Source organism: Callospermophilus lateralis, chromosome 11 (genome assembly GCF_048772815.1).
Source record: "Callospermophilus lateralis isolate mCalLat2 chromosome 11, mCalLat2.hap1, whole genome shotgun sequence".
Lineage (NCBI taxonomy): Eukaryota > Metazoa > Chordata > Mammalia > Rodentia > Sciuridae > Callospermophilus > Callospermophilus lateralis.
Window position 1 is genome coordinate 48804202 of NC_135315.1, and position 19782 is coordinate 48823983.

Genomic DNA, 19782 nt, shown 5'->3' on the forward strand with positions numbered 1-19782 from the left:
GGTTTTGCCTTCACCGCCCAAGTTTTTTCCCAGACCTCAGAGCCTTGTTCCCACCTGGAGACCACACCCCCACCTGAAGACAACACCCCCCACACACGTGACCCGGTCCTAGGCTGAGCCACCACCCAGGCCGCCAAGTAACCTTAGTTACTTAGTCCTCAGTCCCTAGAGTCTGGAGCAAGCCAGGAATCTCGGGGCTGCTCCCCCAAGGGGAAGAGGCCTTCCAATGTCCCTACCAAAGTCCGTGGCTTTGGGGCTGGGCTCCTTGACCTTGCTGAGCTGAGGTCCTGACAGGCAGTCTCACTGGGAACCTGTCATGAGAGTCCCTATGCCCTAATGGGACAAGCTCACCGGCAGTTTCCCTGGCCCCACCCTGCCCAGACCTGTTCTAGATTCCTCCACCACCCTTCCCCAAGGCCACTGCACCTCTGCCCGCCTCGCTGAGCAGTGCCTCCTAGTCTCAACCCGGAAGGCTGGCAGGACGACGGTTGGGTTGTCTCAGGGGCCATGGAAGCCTCGGCAGAGCCTGTGCTCTATCAAAAGCTGCAAATCTGGGAGCCAAACATGGAGTCAGAGGAGGAGGAGGAGGAGGAAGAGGAGGAGACATCAGAGTCCCTGGTTCTGTACCTCAGGAGGCCCCTGGATGCCCCTGGGTGAGTTGGGGAGGGGTGTGGATCCCTGATCCTCAGGCTGGAGGCTGTCAAGTTCCTCTCTCTGGGACCCTGAAGCAGGGCAAATAGGGCCAGCTCAAGTTTGGCTCAGCTTCAGGGACTTTCTGGATGAGTGGGGGAGGGGGGTCCCAGGCTGCAGCCCCAGACCCCACTGAACCAGTCAGAAGTCTATGAGTCCAAAGGGACATCTGTACCAAGCCAGTCCCTGCCCTATCCGTGGTTGTCTTAGGTTCCCAGCCCCTAGCACCCCCAACATACACACCTGCTGGACAGATTAGGGCTGGGCTACATCTGGCTGGCCCCTGCTCTTCAGCCTCCTCTCCTGCCTGCCAAGCCCCTTCAGGCTTCTCTCCAAACTGGCTGGTCCCTGCCTCTCCAATCCCACTACGATAATCCCTCCAGAGCAGGCCAGTTTCCCCAGCTCTTTCCCTCTCCAGGTCTTTGCCCATGCTGAGCCCTCTGCCTGGAAGCCCTGCTCTTCTTGGCAAACTTGTACTCTTGCAAAATCAAACCCTTTGGGGAAACCTTCCCTGTGTTCTCTTGAGATTCTTTGGTATCCCCCTGCCTCAGCCCCAGCTCAGAACACCCGTCTCTGCAGGAACAAGGTTGATGGGCTTCCCGGAGCCTGGGCCCGGCTGGTGGCAGCTTTGCTGCTGCTGGCTGTTAGCTGCTCCCTGGCTGTGAGGCAGCTCCAACGGAGGGGCAGCTTGACGGGAAGGTTTGGCTCGGTGGCAGCCCCTCCAGCCAGCGTACACTCCCATCCCACTGGAGTATACCATCACGGTGCCATCATCAGCCCTGCAGGTCTGTGCTGGGAGGGGAGGGGTCAGGGGTCACTTGTCCCGCCACTCCCCCATAACAACCCCTTCCTTACTGCAGCCACGTGCTCCCACCTGGGCCAAGAGCTACTTGCTGCTGGGGGCAATGTCGTGGATGCTGGAGTTGGAGCCTCTCTGTGCCTGGCAGTGGTGCACCCTCATGCCACAGGGCTAGGTCAGTGACCCATGACCCTGACAGCAACACTCAATCAGGGCCCTGGGCTGTGACCTGACATTCAGGCAGTCAGTGGCCTTGACCTCAAGGCTAGCTAGCCAACAGCACTGTTCTGTTTTCTGTAGTTTGAAAGTAAAGTGACTGGCTTCAACCCTAGGCTGTGACCCTTGAGCCCAGGTCTTTATAACCTTGACCCCAGGTGTACTGTCTACCTACCCAGTTGTGCTAGGGCAGTGGGCTAGGTCAAGAGCCCAAGAAAGACAATATGGGGATAGGAGATATGGGGTTCATTGAGAAATGCTTCTAGGAAGGTCCATTGGCGTGGGTCGGGCAGGTGTTCCTCTGCTCCACACCGTGCCTTTGACACCTCACCTGAATGTACCGTCTCTTTCTTCTTGTGATGCTTTATCCTGAGGTGGCCTCCATGAACAAGTACATCCCTCTCCACAATGCCCTGATGTGTCCCAGTTTCCAAAAGGGCAATTTTATAGGTTGGGTTGCAGACGTAGTAGTTGCTTTGCTGTTTGTATGACCAGCGTCCCTGGGAGCAGCTGTTCTGGCACATGTACAAAACAAAACCCAGCTTTTTTCAGATCATACTAACTTACCCTAGTTCCCAGCATACATGACAGAAAGTTTATGTCCTTCTAGTTTATCTGGGCATTCCTGACCAGAACCCACTCTTCTAGTTGCCTTGACCTGGTGGGGTTCCTGGAAATTAAAGGAATGTTATAGGGATGTGGTGTCTTTTTGTCCTCCTTTTAAGGGTAATACATTCCCAGGCTCATGGATCAGTCAGTAACCTTTCACCTGAGGCTGCTGAGTGGCTCTGAGCCCAGTCCTCACCAGCGCCCCTGACCCCTTTGTTACCCCTTTGTCTCCTGCCAGGTGCCATGTTCTGGGGCCTCTTCCACAATAGCTCCTCAGCAAACACAACAGCTCTGATGTCAGGCCCAGCCCAGACCCTGGCCCCTGGCCTGGGGCTGCCCACTGCTCTGCCTGCCCTGCATTTGTTTCATGCACACTTCGGCCACCTGCCTTGGTCACACCTGCTGATGGGTCCAACCATGCTGGCTCAAGAAGGCTTCCTGGTGGACGAACCCCTGGCCAGGGCTCTAGCAACTCAGGGCACAAAGGGCCTGTGTCCACTTTTCTGCCATACTGATGGGACTCCCCTGGGCCTTGGGGACCGAGCCACCAACCCAAAGCTGGCAGCTGTGCTACGCAGGGCAGCACTCACCCCTACTCCAGCCCATGCTGGAGATGAACTACTGAGTCTGCTGGCCAGAGATCTGGGGCTGGAGAAACCCTCAGCTAGGCCCATGCCCACCTTGGTGCCAGCACTGCAGTTTTCTATGGCCCAAGGCACTCTATTCACCACCCCTGGTCCCTCAGCTGGCCCAGAACTGTTGGCACTACTGAAGGCAGCCCTGCACTCTGGAGAACCCCACCCTGACCCCTGCCCACCCCTCCTGCAAACTGCTGTGACCCCTGTGAGTAGCATCCTGGCCACTGTGGACAGCAGCGGCACTATGCTCCTTCTCACCTCCTCTCTCAACAGCTCCTTTGGGTCTGGACATGTGTCTCCAAGCAGTGGGGTTCTGCTTAGCGATCTGGTGGACGGGTCTGCAACTAGTGCCTGGGCCTGCCCCCTCATTCTCCGAGTCAGTCCGAATGACACAGAAGCTGATGTGATGGGACTGGTGGCCTCAGGAAACCCCAAGATGGCCAGAGCCATGACTCGTGCCTTGCTCAGCCATCTCACAAGGCCACAAACCCATACCCAACACCAGCACCAGCCCCAACAAGGACCAACAGAGAGTTCCAGCACTTGTGGCCAAGGGACCCTACTCCAGGTGGCCACCCATGCAGAACACTCCCATGTCTCCAGTGTCCCTAATGGCTGCTGCCCCTTCGAGGGGTTCTAATGGAGGGGCAGGAGTCTGATGGGAGACAGAGTTGTCTCAAGCCTGAGAGCAGGAGCAGAGCAGATTCAGCAATAATGGGGTACATAGAGACTGTGCACCTACTATGTGCCATTGTTGGCTCAGCTCCCAAACTCTGGCCTGGTCTGTTACCTGAGCTCAAGCTCCGGGCATCCAAAACAAGCTGGATCACTCTTCATAGCATGCTCACTGGATGGAATTTCTGGCTTTTTAAAAAATCAGATCTAGAGCCTGATGATAATGAGGAAAGAGCATCAGGGCCTGGGCCTAGTTCTGAGTGTATATCACCTCTGGGAAAGACAAATGGAAGAATACCAAGCCCCTAAGTAAGCTCTGGGCTTCATGGGATAGAGCAGGTGGTACTCAGGATCCTGCTGGTATCTCTGGCTTCCCCTCCATAGCCATCCTCTGCTGATCTTCCTCAACTGGACAGGAAATAAATAAACATCAAGTCTCCTGGGTACCAAGTGCCATTCCTGCTTTTTGATTAATTTTCCATCTGCCTCGGAGGCACCTGATTTCAGCATTTCCCCCATGACAGCACAGGTGACCAACATCCAGGGAGGATGTCTGAAAGCTTTCCTTGCTCTGCTTACCTCGTGCTTCCTGGGGCACCAGACATGCAAGGCAAATCTTTTTAAGTTTGCTTGCTAGAACCGACAAGAGTGGGGCAGGGTTTGCAGGGTTAATGGTTACCTTGAGTCCTGCAGAAGCACAGCAAGGCAAGCGTGGAGTAGAAAGTAAGAAGCTTCATTTAAAGGGTAGTAGAACAGATTTCTCCCAGGTGGAAGAAGGGGACCCCCAAAAGGTAGAATCTGTTGATTGAAGAAGTCCCAACCCTTTTATACATCTAAAATTTTCTTTGTCCTTTTACATTCCTCTCCTTTATCTTGTTCATTTCCCCTCATCCTGTGTATGTAATGGGAGGAGGGGGTTGCCAGTGGGAAGGCCAAAAGCTGGGAAACAGGTGGGCTGGAGGGGCCAGGGAGAAGTGATCTAGGCAGGAAAGGGGGCCCAGGGGAATTAATTAGCAATTCCCCTCAGGAGTTGCTTCATTAACAATTTTTTTCTTTTTTTAATATACCAGGGATTGAACTGAGGGGCATTCCACCACTGAGCCACATCCCCAGCCCTATTTTATATTTTATTTAGAGATAGGGTCTCACTGAGTTGCTTAGCTCCCCGCTTTTGCTGAAGCTGGCTTTGAACTCGTGATCCTCCTGCCTCAGCCTCCCAAACCTCTGGGATTACAGGCATGCACCCCTGTGCCCAGCTCATTAACAATTCTTTAGGATGGGCACTAGAGGCAGGGCTTTGGAGACCTTAACATTTCAATCTCTCAGGGGCAGTTTCCCAACTCAAATGGGACTCCAGAAGACCTAACTTATCTAGCTACACTAACTACCTGTCTTTAAATCTGGCTTCACAAGAATAAGTAGGAGGTGTCCCAGGGAACTGGTTACCAGGGGACTGAAGCTGGGTGTATGGTATTCAAAGGTCAAGGTTGGCCCAGACCTCCCCTCTAGGACTGGGGTCTCTCTGAATATGATACCAGGGTTATCGGTGCTGAGTTCTGCTCCCTCCCGTGTTGAAGTATAACATTAGAGAAGCACGCCAAGACAAGCATTTGAAGTAGGGTTTATTTAAAGAGGGGTAACATAGAGTTCTCCTGGGAGGGAGAAGGTTACCTTCGTAATAGGTTGGAGCAGGGGCAGATTTTTTGTGGGCATGTGTGTGGTGCTGGGATTGAACCCAGGGCCTGGTACACACCAAGGCAAGCGCTCCATCAACTATATCCCCAACCCCAGGGCTGTTTATCTTGATAGGGTAGAGGAAGGACTCTGAAGGCATTAGCATTTCAATCCCTCTCCAACTTCCCAGATCCAAATTGGTCTCCATTCTGACTGACAACCTATCTTTAAGTCTGGCTTCAGATACAACCCTTTCCAAGTCAAGAAGCAGGGGTGGCCAGAAGACACCCCCTTCTCTGCCATTGTAAAAAGCATCTCTGATTTAATATAACTCTCCATCCCACCATCTCTATCTCCCCCTCAGGAAAAAAAAAAAAAATCTTTATCTCCCAACTTAGTAATGTACCAAAATCTATCTAGTTATTTTAGCCCCAAACCTGGCATCCCTGTCTATTCCTTTTCCCTGACACCCAACCCATCACCTCCTCCAATCCCCACTCCAATCAACTTCTAATTAGCCCAAATCTGATCTGTTTTCATATCACAATGGTTTAATCCACGCATCTTCCATCTTCCTGCTTCTTCTACCTTTGCCTGCAATGCATCCCACACACAGCAGCCAGATAATCTTTTAAAAATGTAAATGTGATGTGAAACCCTCCAGGGACCTCCCAGCACACTCAGAATGAAATCCAAACTCCAGATCCTGGCCTGGGGTGCTATAGGAGCTTGCTTCTCTGAACCCCACCCCCACCCTCTACCAGCCTCCTCCCCTTCATCTCTAGGGTTTCTGTAGCAGCAATGTCTTTTGCCCCTCCTAGATCTTTGCCCTAGGGGAGAATGGGTTCTTCTTGTCATTCACGTCAGCCCACAAGTCACCTCCCGGTGACTGACCACTCCCTCAAATCAGTATTTTAGAACCTACTGAATTCTTTTCAATTAGCAAGATTTTTTAACGGACATTGTATTCACACGTTTCAAAATTTAAAAAGCTGCCTCTGACCCCCTACATTCCTTCTTCTTCTTTTCTTTTTTCCATAGTTATCTTTGTAAGTGTATTTGACTACTTGTTCTCAGCCGCCTCCTTCCATTAGAAAGAAAGTACATCTAATTGGTGGCTTTGTTCCAGCCCGCGGCCCGGCTCAGCACGGTGCACAGCACCCAGTAGAGCTCAATAATTGTTGAATGGCTCAATGCTCGCAGGGGCCGCTCTAGGACGAGATGGATCGATCGCCCTCACTTGGACCTATTTTCCGAGTGGGATATGCAGGAACCCACGCCGTATTCTGAAAAAGAGAGGAACGAACTGAGGGTTTTCCACCTAGGGAGCGGAAAGGCGGGCCCTCTCTGGCCCCGCCCCGCCCCGGCAGGCCCCGCCCCGGCCCGTAGGCAGGCCGACCCAGTACGCCTGCGCCGAGGCCTGACCTGGAAGCTGCTGTCTTCCGAGCCCACGTGTTCCGTGGAGCATGGCGGAGATCAAGAGTGGCGATGTGGCGGAGCCTGTTTCTAACCAAGATGCGACGCAGGCCGAGCGCCATGGCCTGCTGGAGCATAGCCGCGAGTTCTTGGACTTCTTCTGGGACATTGCAAAGCCGCAACAGGAGACGCGGCTTGAGGCCACCGAGAAACTGCTGGATTACCTGCGCACAAGGCCGACGGTATGGTGGCGGGGCCTGGCGCAGCACGCCGCGGAAGTCCCGGCTAGGAAGCTGCCTCGGGCCCCGAGATTTGGGACAGGGACCTGTGGTAGCGACCCTGGTGCTAAGGAGGGTGAGGGCGGGCCCTTTTGTCACTGTTCCACACGGGGAACGCTGTTGGTTCCTTAGGGATCCGAGATGAAGTATGCCCTGAAGCGCCTAATCACTGGACTGGGGACGGGGAGAGAAACCGCTCGGCCGTGCTTCAGTCTGGCTCTGGCACAGGTGAGGCGGGGCTCCTGGGCAGAGTGGTGGGGTGCAATGAGAACGGGTGTCTCCGCTGCAGGAAAGGGGGCCGTCTGAGTGAGAAGCCAAGGGCATCCTCACATGGAGCTAGTGTGAGCAAGGCCTGGCTACGAAGAAATTCGGGCAGGTGGAATGAAAATTTGAATAAGTTTTCTTTAATGTTTTTGAGACCCGGGCCTGGCTGTGTTGCCCAGGCTGTCCTCGAACTCCCTATCTGCCCCCATCCCCAGCATACTGAGTACCTTTGATACTTAAATTAGCAGCATACCTCTTAGATATGGCTGCTGGGATCAGGAAACTTTGGAGTGGGCTCCAGCAAAGCCTAGCGCCCTGGCCACATTCGGGATTTCAGCTGATCATGGGCCATTCTCTGAGAAACTTGTACAACAAAGAGTAAAAAACTTACTTCTTTAGGATCAGCCTAAAGAGGCTCAGAGCAGGTTGTGAGAATGGGGTGGGTTTTCTACGAATCACAGGCAAGCAACCTAAGGGGCATAGCCACTATAGGACCTACCTTCTGAATCCCTGGTGGGGCTGAGGCAGGGAAGCAAGATTCAATTTCATTTGAGCCCTGGTAGTCCATCCTCGGGCATCCTTGGGGTGAGACTCTGGAGCCAGGGTTTCCTGAGAAAAGTTGAAGGAAGAATGGAGGTTGGTGTCTGGTGGCACATAGCTGGGCCTCCTTGCTGAGCCCCTTTCTTCCTCCCGTCCCTACTCCTGGCAGCTGTTACAGTCTTTTGAAAACATCCCTTTGTGCAGCATCCTGCAGCAGATACAAGAAAAATATGATCTGGAGAAGGTGAAAAAGGTGAGCCATCCCTAGGGAAGTCAACAATCTCACCCTCACCCCGGGTAAAGGGATGGGGGGATGGAAAGCATTTGGGCTCTTCTCACCTAGGTCTGGAATCCTTTTCTAGGCAATGATGAGATCTGCTCTCTTTGCGAACCTGTTTGGGGTGCTAGCCCTCTTTCAGTCTGGCCGGCTGGTAAAGGTAAAAGCTTTGGGGATACAGGGGGCACATGGACTAACTTGGAAGTTGGGTGGGCATAGTAACATTGCACACGTCCTCTGCCCTCTATATACCAGGACCAGGAGGCCCTGCTGAAGTCGGTAAAGCTGCTGCAAACCTTGGCCCAGCACTACAACCACTTACACAGTCAGCCCCTGAAGGCCCTTATGGACATCCTCTCTGAGGTATGGGGTTACCATTGTGGGATCTATCACGGGTCACATTACCTGCTATGGAAACATTGAGAAGACTCCAGTTACCACATGAGAACACTCTAGAGTAGCACTGTCCTATAGAATTATAAAGGTGTGTAACTGGAAAGTTTTCAGTACTTGTGTTGAAAAGGTAAAACTAAAGCTGTAGTTTAATAATATTTTAGTTAATCTAGTAGTAAATCTAAGATGCTCATTTAAACATGCAATCCATGTAAGGACAGATTCATTCCTTTTGTATTAAATCTCTGAAATCAAGCATGTATTTCACACATGGAACACATTTCCTTTCAGGTAAGATACATTGGTAGCCATGCGTGGCTGGCTAGTGGTTTTCCTGCTGGGCGGCACAGGTTTTAGATAATGCCTGACACACAGCGAGTATGTTAAACATTTCTTGTTATTGTGGTCAAGGCTGACCTTTCATGGGCCTCCATTGCCCTTCCTGAGACTGAAGTAGGTTCATACTAGAACCATTTACTACTGAAGAAAAAGGAAGGGGCCTGACATGTCCCAGACTAACATAATGCCATGAAGCCCCATAGATAGAACAGGTCCCAGAGGGAGCTACTTTGTCTTAACCTGTCTCCCCATTACCAGGTCCCAGAGGCCACCTTCCAGGAGATCTTGCCAGAGGTCATCACAGGTGACCTGAATGTAGTTCTCAGTTCCCCTCACCACCTGGAGCTCTTCCTATTGGCTCAGCAGAAGGTGCCCACAAAGCTCAAGAAGCTGATGGGATCAGTCGACCTGCTGTCAGATGAGAATATTCCCAGGTGTGAGGGAATTGGGTCGATGAGCTCGCCCTGGGAACACTGCACCCTTGTCTGCTAGTGGGTGTTTATTGAGTCCCCTCTGCCATCCTCCCCAGTCTGGTGAATGTACTAAAGATGGTGGCCACCTCTGTGAAGAAGGAACACAAGCTGCCCAGCCTGGCTTTGAACCTGCTCCGTCTGGCACTGAAGGAGGACAGGTTCTCACGGTTCTGGAAGGAAGTGGTAGAGCAAGGGCTGCTAAAGAAGCAGTCCTGGCCAGCCTGGTGAGTGTGGCATCATCCCCCCCAACCCCATGGGTGGGACCTGCCCTGCAGTCCAGTATGGGGCACTGGGAGCTCTGACCAGGCTTTGTCCCATTCCTTAGCTACCTGTGTTTCCGTCTGCTGGGTGCAGCCCTGCCCCTGCTATCCACAGAGCAGCTACAGTTGGTGATGCAGGGAGACTTGATCCGCCTTTTCGGAGAACACACGGTCACTACTAAGGTGGGCTTTATGCTGTGCTGTTCAGCATTGCCAAAAAGGAGGGGCCAGACAGCAACCTCTTCCTGCCAAGGAGGAGGGTCTGGGGGGTCCCTGGCCTCTGGGTAGAGTGAGCTGCCTGACCCCAGCCTGAAGGGAGTTTGGACAGGCTCAGGCCCTTCTGTCGTCAAGTCCACTTATAAGTGAGTATAGCCAGTTATCTGTTTAGACTTCCCAGATTGCAAAGGATGTGAAGATTAAACAAGTTGCAAGAAAATGTAGCATGGCATTGACACATAGTAAGCATGTGAGAACTGGTGGTTTTTTAATTCTAGGATAGTGCAGCTAGGAACTGGCATAGCAGGATTCAAACCCAGGTCAGCCTGGATTCTTAACCACCCCTCCACACTGCATCAAGCTGGGAGAACAGCCCATCCCCATCAGTTGAAGTGAAATGGGGACCTTCTGAGGCTGGAGGTGCAGAAACAGGAGATGTCAGATATAGGGAGGCCTTGACACCAAACAGAAGTGATGGGGGAACAGGGAGCCATTACAAGTTTTAAGTTCAACCCAGCTGGGTACAGAGGAGGGGTTCTGGACCTGGGTTTAGCCTGTAGTGGAAGAGGCTAGTGGTGCCAACTCATGCCTAATTCTTGCAGCTCCCGAACCAGTTCAAGTTTGTCCCAGAAATGAGCGAGTACATTGGCACTTTCCTGGAGGGGAGCCAGGATGACCCTGAGCGGCAGTTGGCTGTGCTGGTGGCCTTCTCATCCATTACCGAACAGGGCGTCCCCGTCATGCCTACCTTCTGGCGGGTCACGCAGTTCCTGAATCCCCAGGCCCTGCAGGACTATGTGGCCTGGCTACAGGACATGTTTCTTAAGCCCAACCTGGACTCCTTGATTGAGTTTAGCACCACCAACCAGAAGAAATCCCAGGATGCTTCACTCAACATGTGAGTGGGCCTGGGGGCAGGGGGCGTACCCAGGCTTCTGGAGTTTTCTTCCTGAATTACTGAACCCAGACTCTCCCAGTGTTGTGGCTTCAAACTACAAAAGGGTGCAGGGAAGAACCTTAGCTTTTAAGGATGGCCTTGGCCTTGCCACCCTGGTGTTCAGGGCAGGAAGATCTTGGTTTCCTGTCAAGATGGGGCAAAACAGTATCCTGCTTTTGACATCTCTGAATGGCTTCCATGACCTTAGCTACTGTCTCTCCAGGCCTGAGCGAGCTGTGTACCGTCTGCGGAAATGGATCATCCACCGAATGGTGAACATTGTGGACCAGTTGCACCAGGAGAAGGAAGAGGCCTTGATTGATCAGGTGGCCAGGTACGAAATGTGTCTGCTTCCCAAATCCCTGTGGGTGGCATGGCCAAATAATTGGGTCCTTTGCCTAGTCCTAGTTTGGGTCTTCATTGAGCCAGATGCCTTCAGGTTGAGCCATACTAGGGAGCAGCAAGCAGAGGGATTTAGAGGAATTCTCCAGAAACCTAGGAAGTATGGGGCTACCGAGGCCTGCCAGGCTCAGGCTTGCCCTGCATGTCCTACAGGCAGCCTTTGCACACGGATGTTGTATGGGAAGCTCCACATCTCCCATCTGCCAGACACAGAGCCAGGGTGTGGGGGGGTGTTTGTTCCATGCACACAATCCCACAGGAAGCAGCCTCACCAGCCCTGCATGGGCCTTGGCCATTGGCTGCACAACCTCACATCTGCCTTGGTCCAAGGGAGGGGCTCTCCTTTTAGCTCCATGCTCAGCTGAGGATTCAGGCCAGAGAAATAACCCCTTCCTGTCATTGCCTGGCTGCTTCTGGCCTTGCCCCGTAGGCCCCAGAGTCTGTGCCCAAAACCAGTTATAGCTCCTTCTTCCTGGTACCACACCATCTATGGTGCCACCTCAAGAGGGGAACCTGTCAAAACAAATGGCACTGACAGGCAGCACTCATTGCTTTCCCCAGGTTTTGTTTGTTCCACTCGTTCTTTAAGACAAAGAATCCCGTGGATCAGATTCCAGAGACTAAGCAGCAGCTTTCCATCCCTCTGGATGTCCGCACCAGAGATTTCATCATCACCGCTTTCTTCAGGTGGGAGAAGTCTGGTGGGTGACAATGGCCTTGAAAACACTTGCTTCTTCCTATTACAAGCTGGGAGCAACAGCAAAGTTCCAGTGTGTTCTTCTAGGTCCAGGGCCTGGGGACTGAATCCTGGGGTGGGTGGAGGAATGCTGTCATGTTCACTAGTAGAGACCTGTGACCCCTATCTCCACTCTTGCCCAGCCTGCTACAGACACTCAGCATAAAGTTCAAGCAAGCACCAGACCAGACCCAGGGTGGGAAGTCCTGGACGTACCACCTGGTGCAGTTGGCAGACACGCTGTTGAACCACAGCGGCAATGTGGACGCCATGACACCCTTCACAACGGAGCAGCGCCAGGCCTGGGACCAGTGAGAGCATGGGACTTCAAAGGTGGGTGGGACACTTAGGTCTGGCTGGCAGCAGTCGTCTGCAAACATCCCTATCTTGCCACAGGATGCTAGAGACCCTGAAGGAACTAGAGGCCCGCTCCTCAGAGGCAAAGGCCACTGCCTTCCAGCACCTCTTGCTCCTGGTGGGCATCCATCTCTTCAAGGTATGGTGGTCTGGAAGGGAGGGACATAGGAACTTGGTGTTCTAGGGCACAATGGGTCCCATATTGAGAGGCTCAAGGGCTCTCTGATGGCCAGGGAAGGTTCTGTGGGGGCAGAAGTTAGGTTTCCCAAGATATCCTAGTCCTATGCAGATTTTGCAACCCAGGGGAAATCTCTGTCCACTTGCCAGACACCAGTCAGCATCCCAAGCTTTCCATGCAGGGCCTCTTGTAATCCCCACAGCTTTGAAGTAGGCACTTCCCCGCATCTGAATTATAGGGAATCAAAAACAAGTAACTTGTCCTGTACCTCATAATAAGTGGATGGGTTACAATTGTCCCCCAGGACTTCCCAGATGTTCCTCACTGACCAGAGGTGATGGATTAGAATGAGAAAATGGGCCTTGGGGAGGCAATCCCAGCATCCATTGGGTGTGTCTTTTTAAATTTATTTACTTATATGCGGTGCTGGGGATTGAACCCAGGGCCTCACACATGCCAGGCAAACGCTCTACCGCTGAGCCACAATCCCAGCCCGGGTGTGTCATTTTGATAGTCAGTTAAAAATGGTACCTAGTTTTTATGTTTCCCCTCCCTGCAAGACAGTGGTAGTGGCTGAGATTTCTGTTTTTCCTCACTGTGGATCCTCCTGAACTATGGTGTCTCCCTTTCTGTTCTTTTGCACAAGAAGCTTTGAGCACATTGTAAAGCTCAGTGCCAGCAACACTTGTGACCTGTGGGGTTTCTTCTTGACCCTAAGCCCTGGTTTTTTCAGAGGCATTCTTGAGGTGGCCAAAGCTCTTAATGAGGCTGCTTTAGGTCTTAGTAAATCTGAATAGACAGGTCCTGCCTTTGTTCTTTTCTCGCCACTTGGCTGAGGCTTTTATTTCCAGTATTTGGCATCGGGCCTTTGATAGCGATAGGACTCCAGTAATTCTTGGACACGTGTGTAACCTATCCCAGACCCTGGGGTCTCTGAGATTGACTTGCAACCCACAGGACAGGCACCTGCCCAGTCACACCACCAGGTAGCTGGAGACCAGTGGCCAGGGCTCAGGCTCCCATTCTCCTGCCCTAGACATCAAAGCTACCCAATGCATCATGAAAGGGACATCTTCCTTCTAGGTACCACACATCAGAGAATGCTTTTCACAGGTGCCCCACCCCCATCATGGTGGATTAAAGTTTAATTATTTTCAAGTTTAATGCCAAGCCAAGTGTGAGGGGTGGTAACATAAAATTGTGCATTGGGAATCTGTGACACACTGGCTTCCTCAGGTTCTTCTTCTCTGGTTATCAAAGGGGAAATTAGGTTCCATGTTCCCCAAGGGCACTCAGATCCAGTGGTTATATGTGATGTGTAAAAGGGTCATTAGTTCTTGGGCTGTCCCCAGTCTTCCATTCTGGGTGATGACAGTGACTGTCACAGGGCAGACAGTTACCAGAGTGTTCAAAGCCTCTAAAGTGCGAGCTAGTCCTGTGTGGTCAGCCCCTCCCCTGGCTCAGCAAGGGCATGAGCAAGACCCCACCCCTGATTTCTCTTCTGCCTCAGTCCCCCACAGAGAGCTGTGATCTCCTAGGTGACATCCAGACCTGCATCAAGAAGAGCATGGGGGAGAAGACCCGCCGCCGTTCCCGTGCCAAAGCCACTGGTGGGTCATTGCCCCTGGGGTAGTGTGGGAAGGGTATGTCCTTGGGGGTGATAGGGAGCCAGAACAGGGCTGACCTGGGTAGCCAGGCCAGCAGTACTGTGCCCAGACTCAGCCCTCTTCCCTGCTTACAGACTCACAGGAACCACCATGGGTGGAGGTGATGGTGGAGATCCTGCTGTCCTTATTGGCCCAGCCCAGCCACCTGATGCGCCAGGTGGCCCGGAATGTGTTTGGCCACATCTGCCCCCACCTGACCCCACATGCCCTGCAGCTAGTCCTGGATGTGAGTTGGGTCTTTGGGAAGAGGAATCTGGGGTGGGGCTCACCATATACTGTGCTATACTAGGGGTGCCACATCATCCCTCTGTCCCCTGCTCTAATCGGCAGTCAGGGGGCATGGGGTCTTTGCTCAAGCTGTTGCCCTGCCAGCCTCTTCCAGGCACCTGAGGCTTGTCAAGGAGACACTGGTAACCCATTTTCTTCCTGAGAGGAGAACCTTTGACCAGGACCAGTGTCCTGAGGTGGGCTGGGGTACGGTACAGTAGGTAGGAATTGACCTGGGAATCCTTCCCAGGTGCTGAACCCTGAGACAAACCAGGATGAGGATGATAACGTGGTAGTCACTGATGATTCCGATGAGAAGCAACTAATGGATTCGGAGGTACCTGGCGGTGAGGGGCAGGGCTGGGTGGGCAGCTGTCAGCAGGCACGGGGCATTGGGGAGGTCTGACTCACATGCCACCACAGAATGAGAACAAGGACAGTGAAGACAATCAAAACTCAGAGAGTGAAGAAGATAGTGAGGATGGAAAGGAGAGCGAGGAGGAGGAGCGTGATGAGGACGTGGACCCCGGCTTCCGCCAACAGCTAATGGCCGTGCTACATGCTGGGAAGGCGCTGGTGAGCAGGAGCCAGGGGAGGGACTCGTGCATGGCTGTGTGTGTCTGTGCCTTCCTGAGGCCAGGCTGATGGCTGGGTCCCTGTTTCTCAGGGTGGAGTGGATGGTGAGGAGGATGAAGAGGAGCTGGGGGATGAAGCCATGATGGCCCTGGACCAGAACCTCGCCAGCCTCTTTGCTGAACAGAAGCTGCGCATTCAGGCCCGGAGAGATGAGAAGAACAAGCAGCAAAAGGAGAAGGCGCTCCGGGTGGCCTTCCAGATCCGGGTGAGCATGTAGGCCGCCAGGACCCTGCCCCTCCCCTCCCTCTGCACAAGCTCCCATGCTGGCTGACCCCTCCGCCCCTCCTTGGCCATAGGTGCTGGACCTTATTGAGGTGCTGGTGACCAAGCAGCCTGAGAACCCCTTGGTCCTGGAGCTGCTGGAACCACTGCTGAGCATTATCCGGCGCAGCATGCGCAGCAGCAGCACTGCCCGGCAGGAGCAGGATCTTTTGCACAAGACGGCCCGCATCTTCATGTGAGCAGGCAGGGGTGTAGAACAGGCCCAGAACCAAGACTGGGGATAGCCACTCCTTCAGGGTTACCCAGATAGGAAGATTGAGCCAAGATTGAAACCCAGGTCCAGTAATTCGAGCTCCCTGCTCTGACCTGCGGCACGTGCCACTCAGTAACTCACAGAGCCCTTAATGCATCCTCCCATTCTCAGACTTCATTCCACCCAGACCCCAGAACTGGGAGTCTTTGGGCCCCAGCCCTTCCCTGTCCTCGCAATAGTTAGACACCAGTCATCCAGCACCGTAGTCCTACCAGGATGACAGGCCTGTGGTGGGGGATTAGAGACAGTGGGAGTCCACTGTGGGGGTCACTAACCCAGTCCTGGGAGAAGTGGGAGCTGCAGAATTAATGGGAGGTCATCAGGGGCCTAGGGCAGGACAGATGGGAGGAAATGTGAGGAGCTGGTCACAGCAGCTGCAGCTGGAAGGCAAGGCAGGCAGCGCAGCAGGAGGGCCCATATGGGCCCAGCTGGTCCATGGAGCCATTTTCCACAGGAACTAGGGGGCAGGGGAAGGCCTGGGTTGGAGAGGGTTTGGAGAGGGCTGTACTAGAGGCAGAGAACTGGGCTAGGGCAGCAGCTGGAGAGAGACAATGTCTGTGCCAGTTTCTGACCTGCCTTCCAGAACTCAGAGGTGCTAGAAGAGAAGGCCTAGGGACCTGGGACACTGAGTAACATTGTAGAGACAGGGTAGTGGCCCCCAAGACAACCTCGTGCCAGCTCCAGGTCATGCTTGTTCAGACAGTTTTGCCTTCTGCTTGGATAGTGTCCAGTTCGCCAACTGTCCTCCTTCTCATTCCATGCTCTCCTATGAGAGACTGTGTAGGATGTCGATAGAAGATGGGAACCAATCGGGGTGTTGGGTGCCTGGGAGCTTTTTCTTCCCTTTGCCTCATGGCCTCAGAGCAAATCCATAGGACCTGAATCAAATCCCACCTGTGAAGTGGGGCTTAGGGTCATTCCTCTTTTAGTTGTTTGGCTTTGCTTGGCAAAAAGTAAGGTGGACAGAAGTTCTCATTGACTCTGCCTCTCCCACCCCAAGGCAACACCTATGCCGCGCCCGGCGCTACTGCCACGACTTGGGTGACCGGGTTGAGGCTCTGCACACAAGGGTGGAGCAGCTTGTGCAGCAGGCCAGCCGCCAGGCCGACTCCTCTGTTGCCCTTTACTACTTCAATGCCTCTCTCTATCTGCTGCGTGTGTTGAAGGGCAACACTGTCAAGAAGGTCATCCACAAGAGCCAGAAGCAGAAGAGAGCCAGCACCAACACAAGCTCCGAGCCCCAGGAGCCACAGGTAAGCCAGGCCTGTCCTGAAAGGGCTTGGGAGGGGCCCTAAGCTCGGCACAGGAGGCGGGGTGCCACTTCCAGCATTTTACACCTGGGGATTTGAAGATAAGATTTCCCTGGGACCCAACCCTTGGCCTTCTGAAGGCAATCTGGGCTCTGCTCTCATCCTCACCCTGCCTCTCACCTGGCCCAGGCTGCCAGCTGCTTGGACTTGAACCTCGTGACCTCGATATATTCAGGAGCACTGAGTTCCTTCCTGACCAAGCGCAACAGCCCACTCACTGCTACCATGTTCCTCAACCTCTTCTCCCGGTTCCCAGTAAGTATCAGAGCCAGCCAAGCCCCATGAGGGTCCCTACCCAGTCCAATTACTACCTTATGGCTCTTGTCATCCCCTACAGGTGATCTGTAAGAACCTGCTCCCCATCCTGATTCAGCATGTTGCTGGCCCAGCAAGACCCCGCCATCAGGTAAGGGCCTTCCTCCCAGCCTATGTGAATTACTTGCTTAGCTCCCTTCTGCCTGAGTATTAGTGAAGCCCAGAAGCCCTGCCCTGCTGGTCTTGGCTGTGGTGCATGCTCTTCAACAAGCAGGATGGCTGATCTGAGGGGCAAGGCCAGCTTTGCTCTTGCAGCAACCACTTTCAATCTGGCCTGAGCCCTTCATCTCCCTGCAAGAGAGGCACAAGAGATGCCTGGGTGTCTAGTTGGGTGCTGAGACTGTTGAGCCGGCTGGAGGGAGATGGCACTAAGTTTATAAGAGGGCCAGGAACTATCCCAACCTGAGATCCCGCCCCCAGCCACTTGTGCCCTTACCTGTCCCCAGACCTCAATGTCTTCCACCTATATGAGAAGGGACACAGGTGGATGATCACAGAGCCAGAACAGCAGGGAGTTCATTGTGCATCACCTAGAGCCACGTGACCTTATTTATGAGGTGTCCAATGGATTCGTGAGCTCTCAGTGGTTCCTGAGCCTTGGCCCAGCTTGCCAAGGCCCCCAGTAACCACCATCTCCTTGCTGCAGGTCCAGGCTTGCCTGTTGCTCCAGAAGACTCTACCCAGGGGGGAGCTGAGACCATGTTTTGAGGAACCTGAGTGGGAGCAGCTGATTGTCCAGATTCTGGTGAAGGTTACTGAGGTAACAGCTATGGAGCGCCCTCCTCCCAATGCATCAAGAATGGTTCTCTGGGAACTTGAGCCTCCAGAGTGTGGTTTGAGGGTGTCCCAAGAGACATTTCCTCCCTCTGGGTTCGTGTGGTGAGTGGGAATGGACAGAAAGGCCTTGGGCAGCTCTCCCAGTGCCTGATTCTGACTACCTCCTCCCTAGAATCTGCGCACGCTGGGGGAGGCGCAGAACAAGTCGGAGCACCAGAAGGAGCTATCTTCCCTGGGGCTGCTCAACATTCTCCTCAAGAGTCACAAGGTGAGGCAGCAGCCTTGCAGCTGGGCCCAGTCAGGAACTTGCATTGCATAGGGTTCTGGCAGCAGACTTCCCGGGAGAGTCAGGGCTTCATGGCAGCACAGAGATCACCAGGCAGGACTGTGGGGGCTGGGTGCCAGTGGGAGGAATCAGACTGTCCTGATTTAAGTGACTATAGAGCCATGTGTGGTTGAAGGTGACACTTGGGAAGACAGTACCACACCTGTGACTGACAAGGTGGAGGTGGGTATGGGGTGTTTGCAGGCTTCAATAAGAGAACTGAGAAGGGTCTGGGAGCACTGGAGGCAGTGGGTGGAGTTGGAGAAGATTGAGTGTGGACAGCAATTAGGAAGGAAGCCCGGCCTTGAGCAAGAGGACATGGAGGGGTGCTGAGGAGTTGAGTTGAAGCTGGTGGGGTATGAGATGCTCACAGGCTGTCAAGGTAGAGAGGCAGCTGGAAATGGGCCTCTGGGCCCCTCAGTCTGACCAGAGGGAAGGGTTTCAGCCAGGGTGGAAGGCAGGCTTGGGCTCTGAGCAGTGCTAAAGGGAGAAGGCAGGGCTCAGGGCAGAACCTTGCAAAACAGCAACATAAGGGTAGCAGCTGGACTAAGGCAGGAGGCCTGGGGCCCAGGAGCCAGGGAGAGGCCCTGCCTCATCACCACCGCAGCTCCAGCCTTCCCTTCCTCTACAGAGGCGGGCTGGGAACCTGACCACACTCCTAGACGTGCTGCAGGGCCGGCAACAGATCCTGCAGCAGAGCTTGCAGCAGGGAGAGCACTTGATTGGCTCCACCCGCCTCCACGACCTCTACTGGCAGGCCCTGAAGATGCTGGGAGTCCAGTACGTTCTGGGAGGAGGACCCTTACCTTGGGAGGGGGCTGGAAAGACCCTCCCGCCAATGCTGCACCTATTTTGGTTTGTGTGCTTGGGCATGGGAGCTTTGGGTACCTGGGTCCCACAGGAACTCAAGGTAGAGGTGGCCCTGCCCTCACTGGATACTTTCTTGCCTTGCTCACTACCTCCCAGGCGCCCCAAGTTGGAGAAGAAGGATGCCAAGGAAGTTTCCAGTGCCACCCAGAGTCCTGTTAGCATGAAGCGGAAGAAAAAGGGGTTCTTGCCAGAGACCAAGAAGCGGAAGAAACGCAAGTCAGAGGATGTCACAGCCATAGCCACCGTTGAAGACCAGCCCCCAAGCACGAGCAAAAGGAGGAGGAAGAAGATAAAGGCCAAGACCTCAGAGCTGCAAAACAGAAGTGAGAAGCTGTCCCAAATGAATGGAGTCACTCCCACATCCCCGGCAGAGCCTGCAGGCAAAAAGCAACAGCAGAAGGCTCTTCCCAAAAAGGAGGTCTCAGGCAAATCCCCACAGTCCGCCCTGCCTCGGAAGAAGGCAAGGCTGTCTTTGGTCAGGAGCCCTAGCTTGTTCCAGAGTGGGGCCAAGAGAAAGCGAATGATGCGCAAGAAGGGGCGAGCGGCGCAGGCACCTGCCTGCCCTTCCTCCCCCGCCACCAGAAGCCCCATAGACTCCTAGTTTTTTCACAATGATTTTAATAAATAAGCTGCAGTCTAAGATACCAACTGCTGCCTCTGGGGAGTGCGTCAGTTGTTAGTCTGTCAGGCTGTATTTCCCCAGGAGTCCCGAG

General features: G+C 53.8%; 2 protein-coding genes across 2 annotated transcripts; both read left to right on the top strand.

Moving 5' to 3' along the window:
- Positions 1-320: 320 nt before the first annotated feature.
- Positions 321-4071, top strand: Ggt6 (gamma-glutamyltransferase 6). Its single transcript, XM_076870005.1, has 4 exons — positions 321-653; positions 1270-1475; positions 1551-1664; positions 2553-4071. The coding sequence occupies exons 1-4, from the start codon at positions 508-510 to the stop codon at positions 3590-3592; spliced, it is 1506 nt and encodes a 501-aa protein (XP_076726120.1). The 5' UTR covers positions 321-507; the 3' UTR covers positions 3593-4071.
- Positions 4072-6733: 2662 nt separating this feature from the next.
- Positions 6734-19713, top strand: Mybbp1a (MYB binding protein 1a). Its single transcript, XM_076871736.1, has 26 exons — positions 6734-6959; positions 7128-7223; positions 7969-8052; positions 8162-8236; positions 8332-8439; positions 9067-9242; positions 9338-9505; positions 9607-9724; positions 10360-10655; positions 10918-11028; positions 11658-11783; positions 11976-12143; positions 12229-12328; positions 13878-13977; positions 14109-14260; positions 14552-14638; positions 14725-14877; positions 14969-15142; positions 15234-15394; positions 16473-16725; positions 16912-17037; positions 17120-17188; positions 17744-17857; positions 18047-18142; positions 18831-18979; positions 19166-19713. The coding sequence occupies exons 1-26, from the start codon at positions 6768-6770 to the stop codon at positions 19668-19670; spliced, it is 3957 nt and encodes a 1318-aa protein (XP_076727851.1). The 5' UTR covers positions 6734-6767; the 3' UTR covers positions 19671-19713.
- The last annotated feature ends 69 nt before the right edge of the window (positions 19714-19782 follow it).

What these genes read in the sequence shown, in the direction of transcription:
- Ggt6 (XM_076870005.1), top strand. Translation starts at nt 508, where the DNA reads ATGGAAGCCTCGGCAGAGCCTGTGCTCTATCAAAAGCTGCAAATCTGG. An exon ending in TGCCATCATCAGCCCTGCAG is followed by an intron (nt 1,476 to 1,550) that starts GTCTGTGCTGGG and finishes TCCTTACTGCAG; the next exon opens with CCACGTGCTCCCACCTGGGC. An exon ending in CCCTCATGCCACAGGGCTAG is followed by an intron (nt 1,665 to 2,552) that starts GTCAGTGACCCA and finishes GTCTCCTGCCAG; the next exon opens with GTGCCATGTTCTGGGGCCTC.
- Mybbp1a (XM_076871736.1), top strand. Translation starts at nt 6,768, where the DNA reads ATGGCGGAGATCAAGAGTGGCGATGTGGCGGAGCCTGTTTCTAACCAA. An exon ending in TGGGCATCCATCTCTTCAAG is followed by an intron (nt 12,329 to 13,877) that starts GTATGGTGGTCT and finishes CTTCTGCCTCAG; the next exon opens with TCCCCCACAGAGAGCTGTGA. An exon ending in TTCCCGTGCCAAAGCCACTG is followed by an intron (nt 13,978 to 14,108) that starts GTGGGTCATTGC and finishes CCCTGCTTACAG; the next exon opens with ACTCACAGGAACCACCATGG.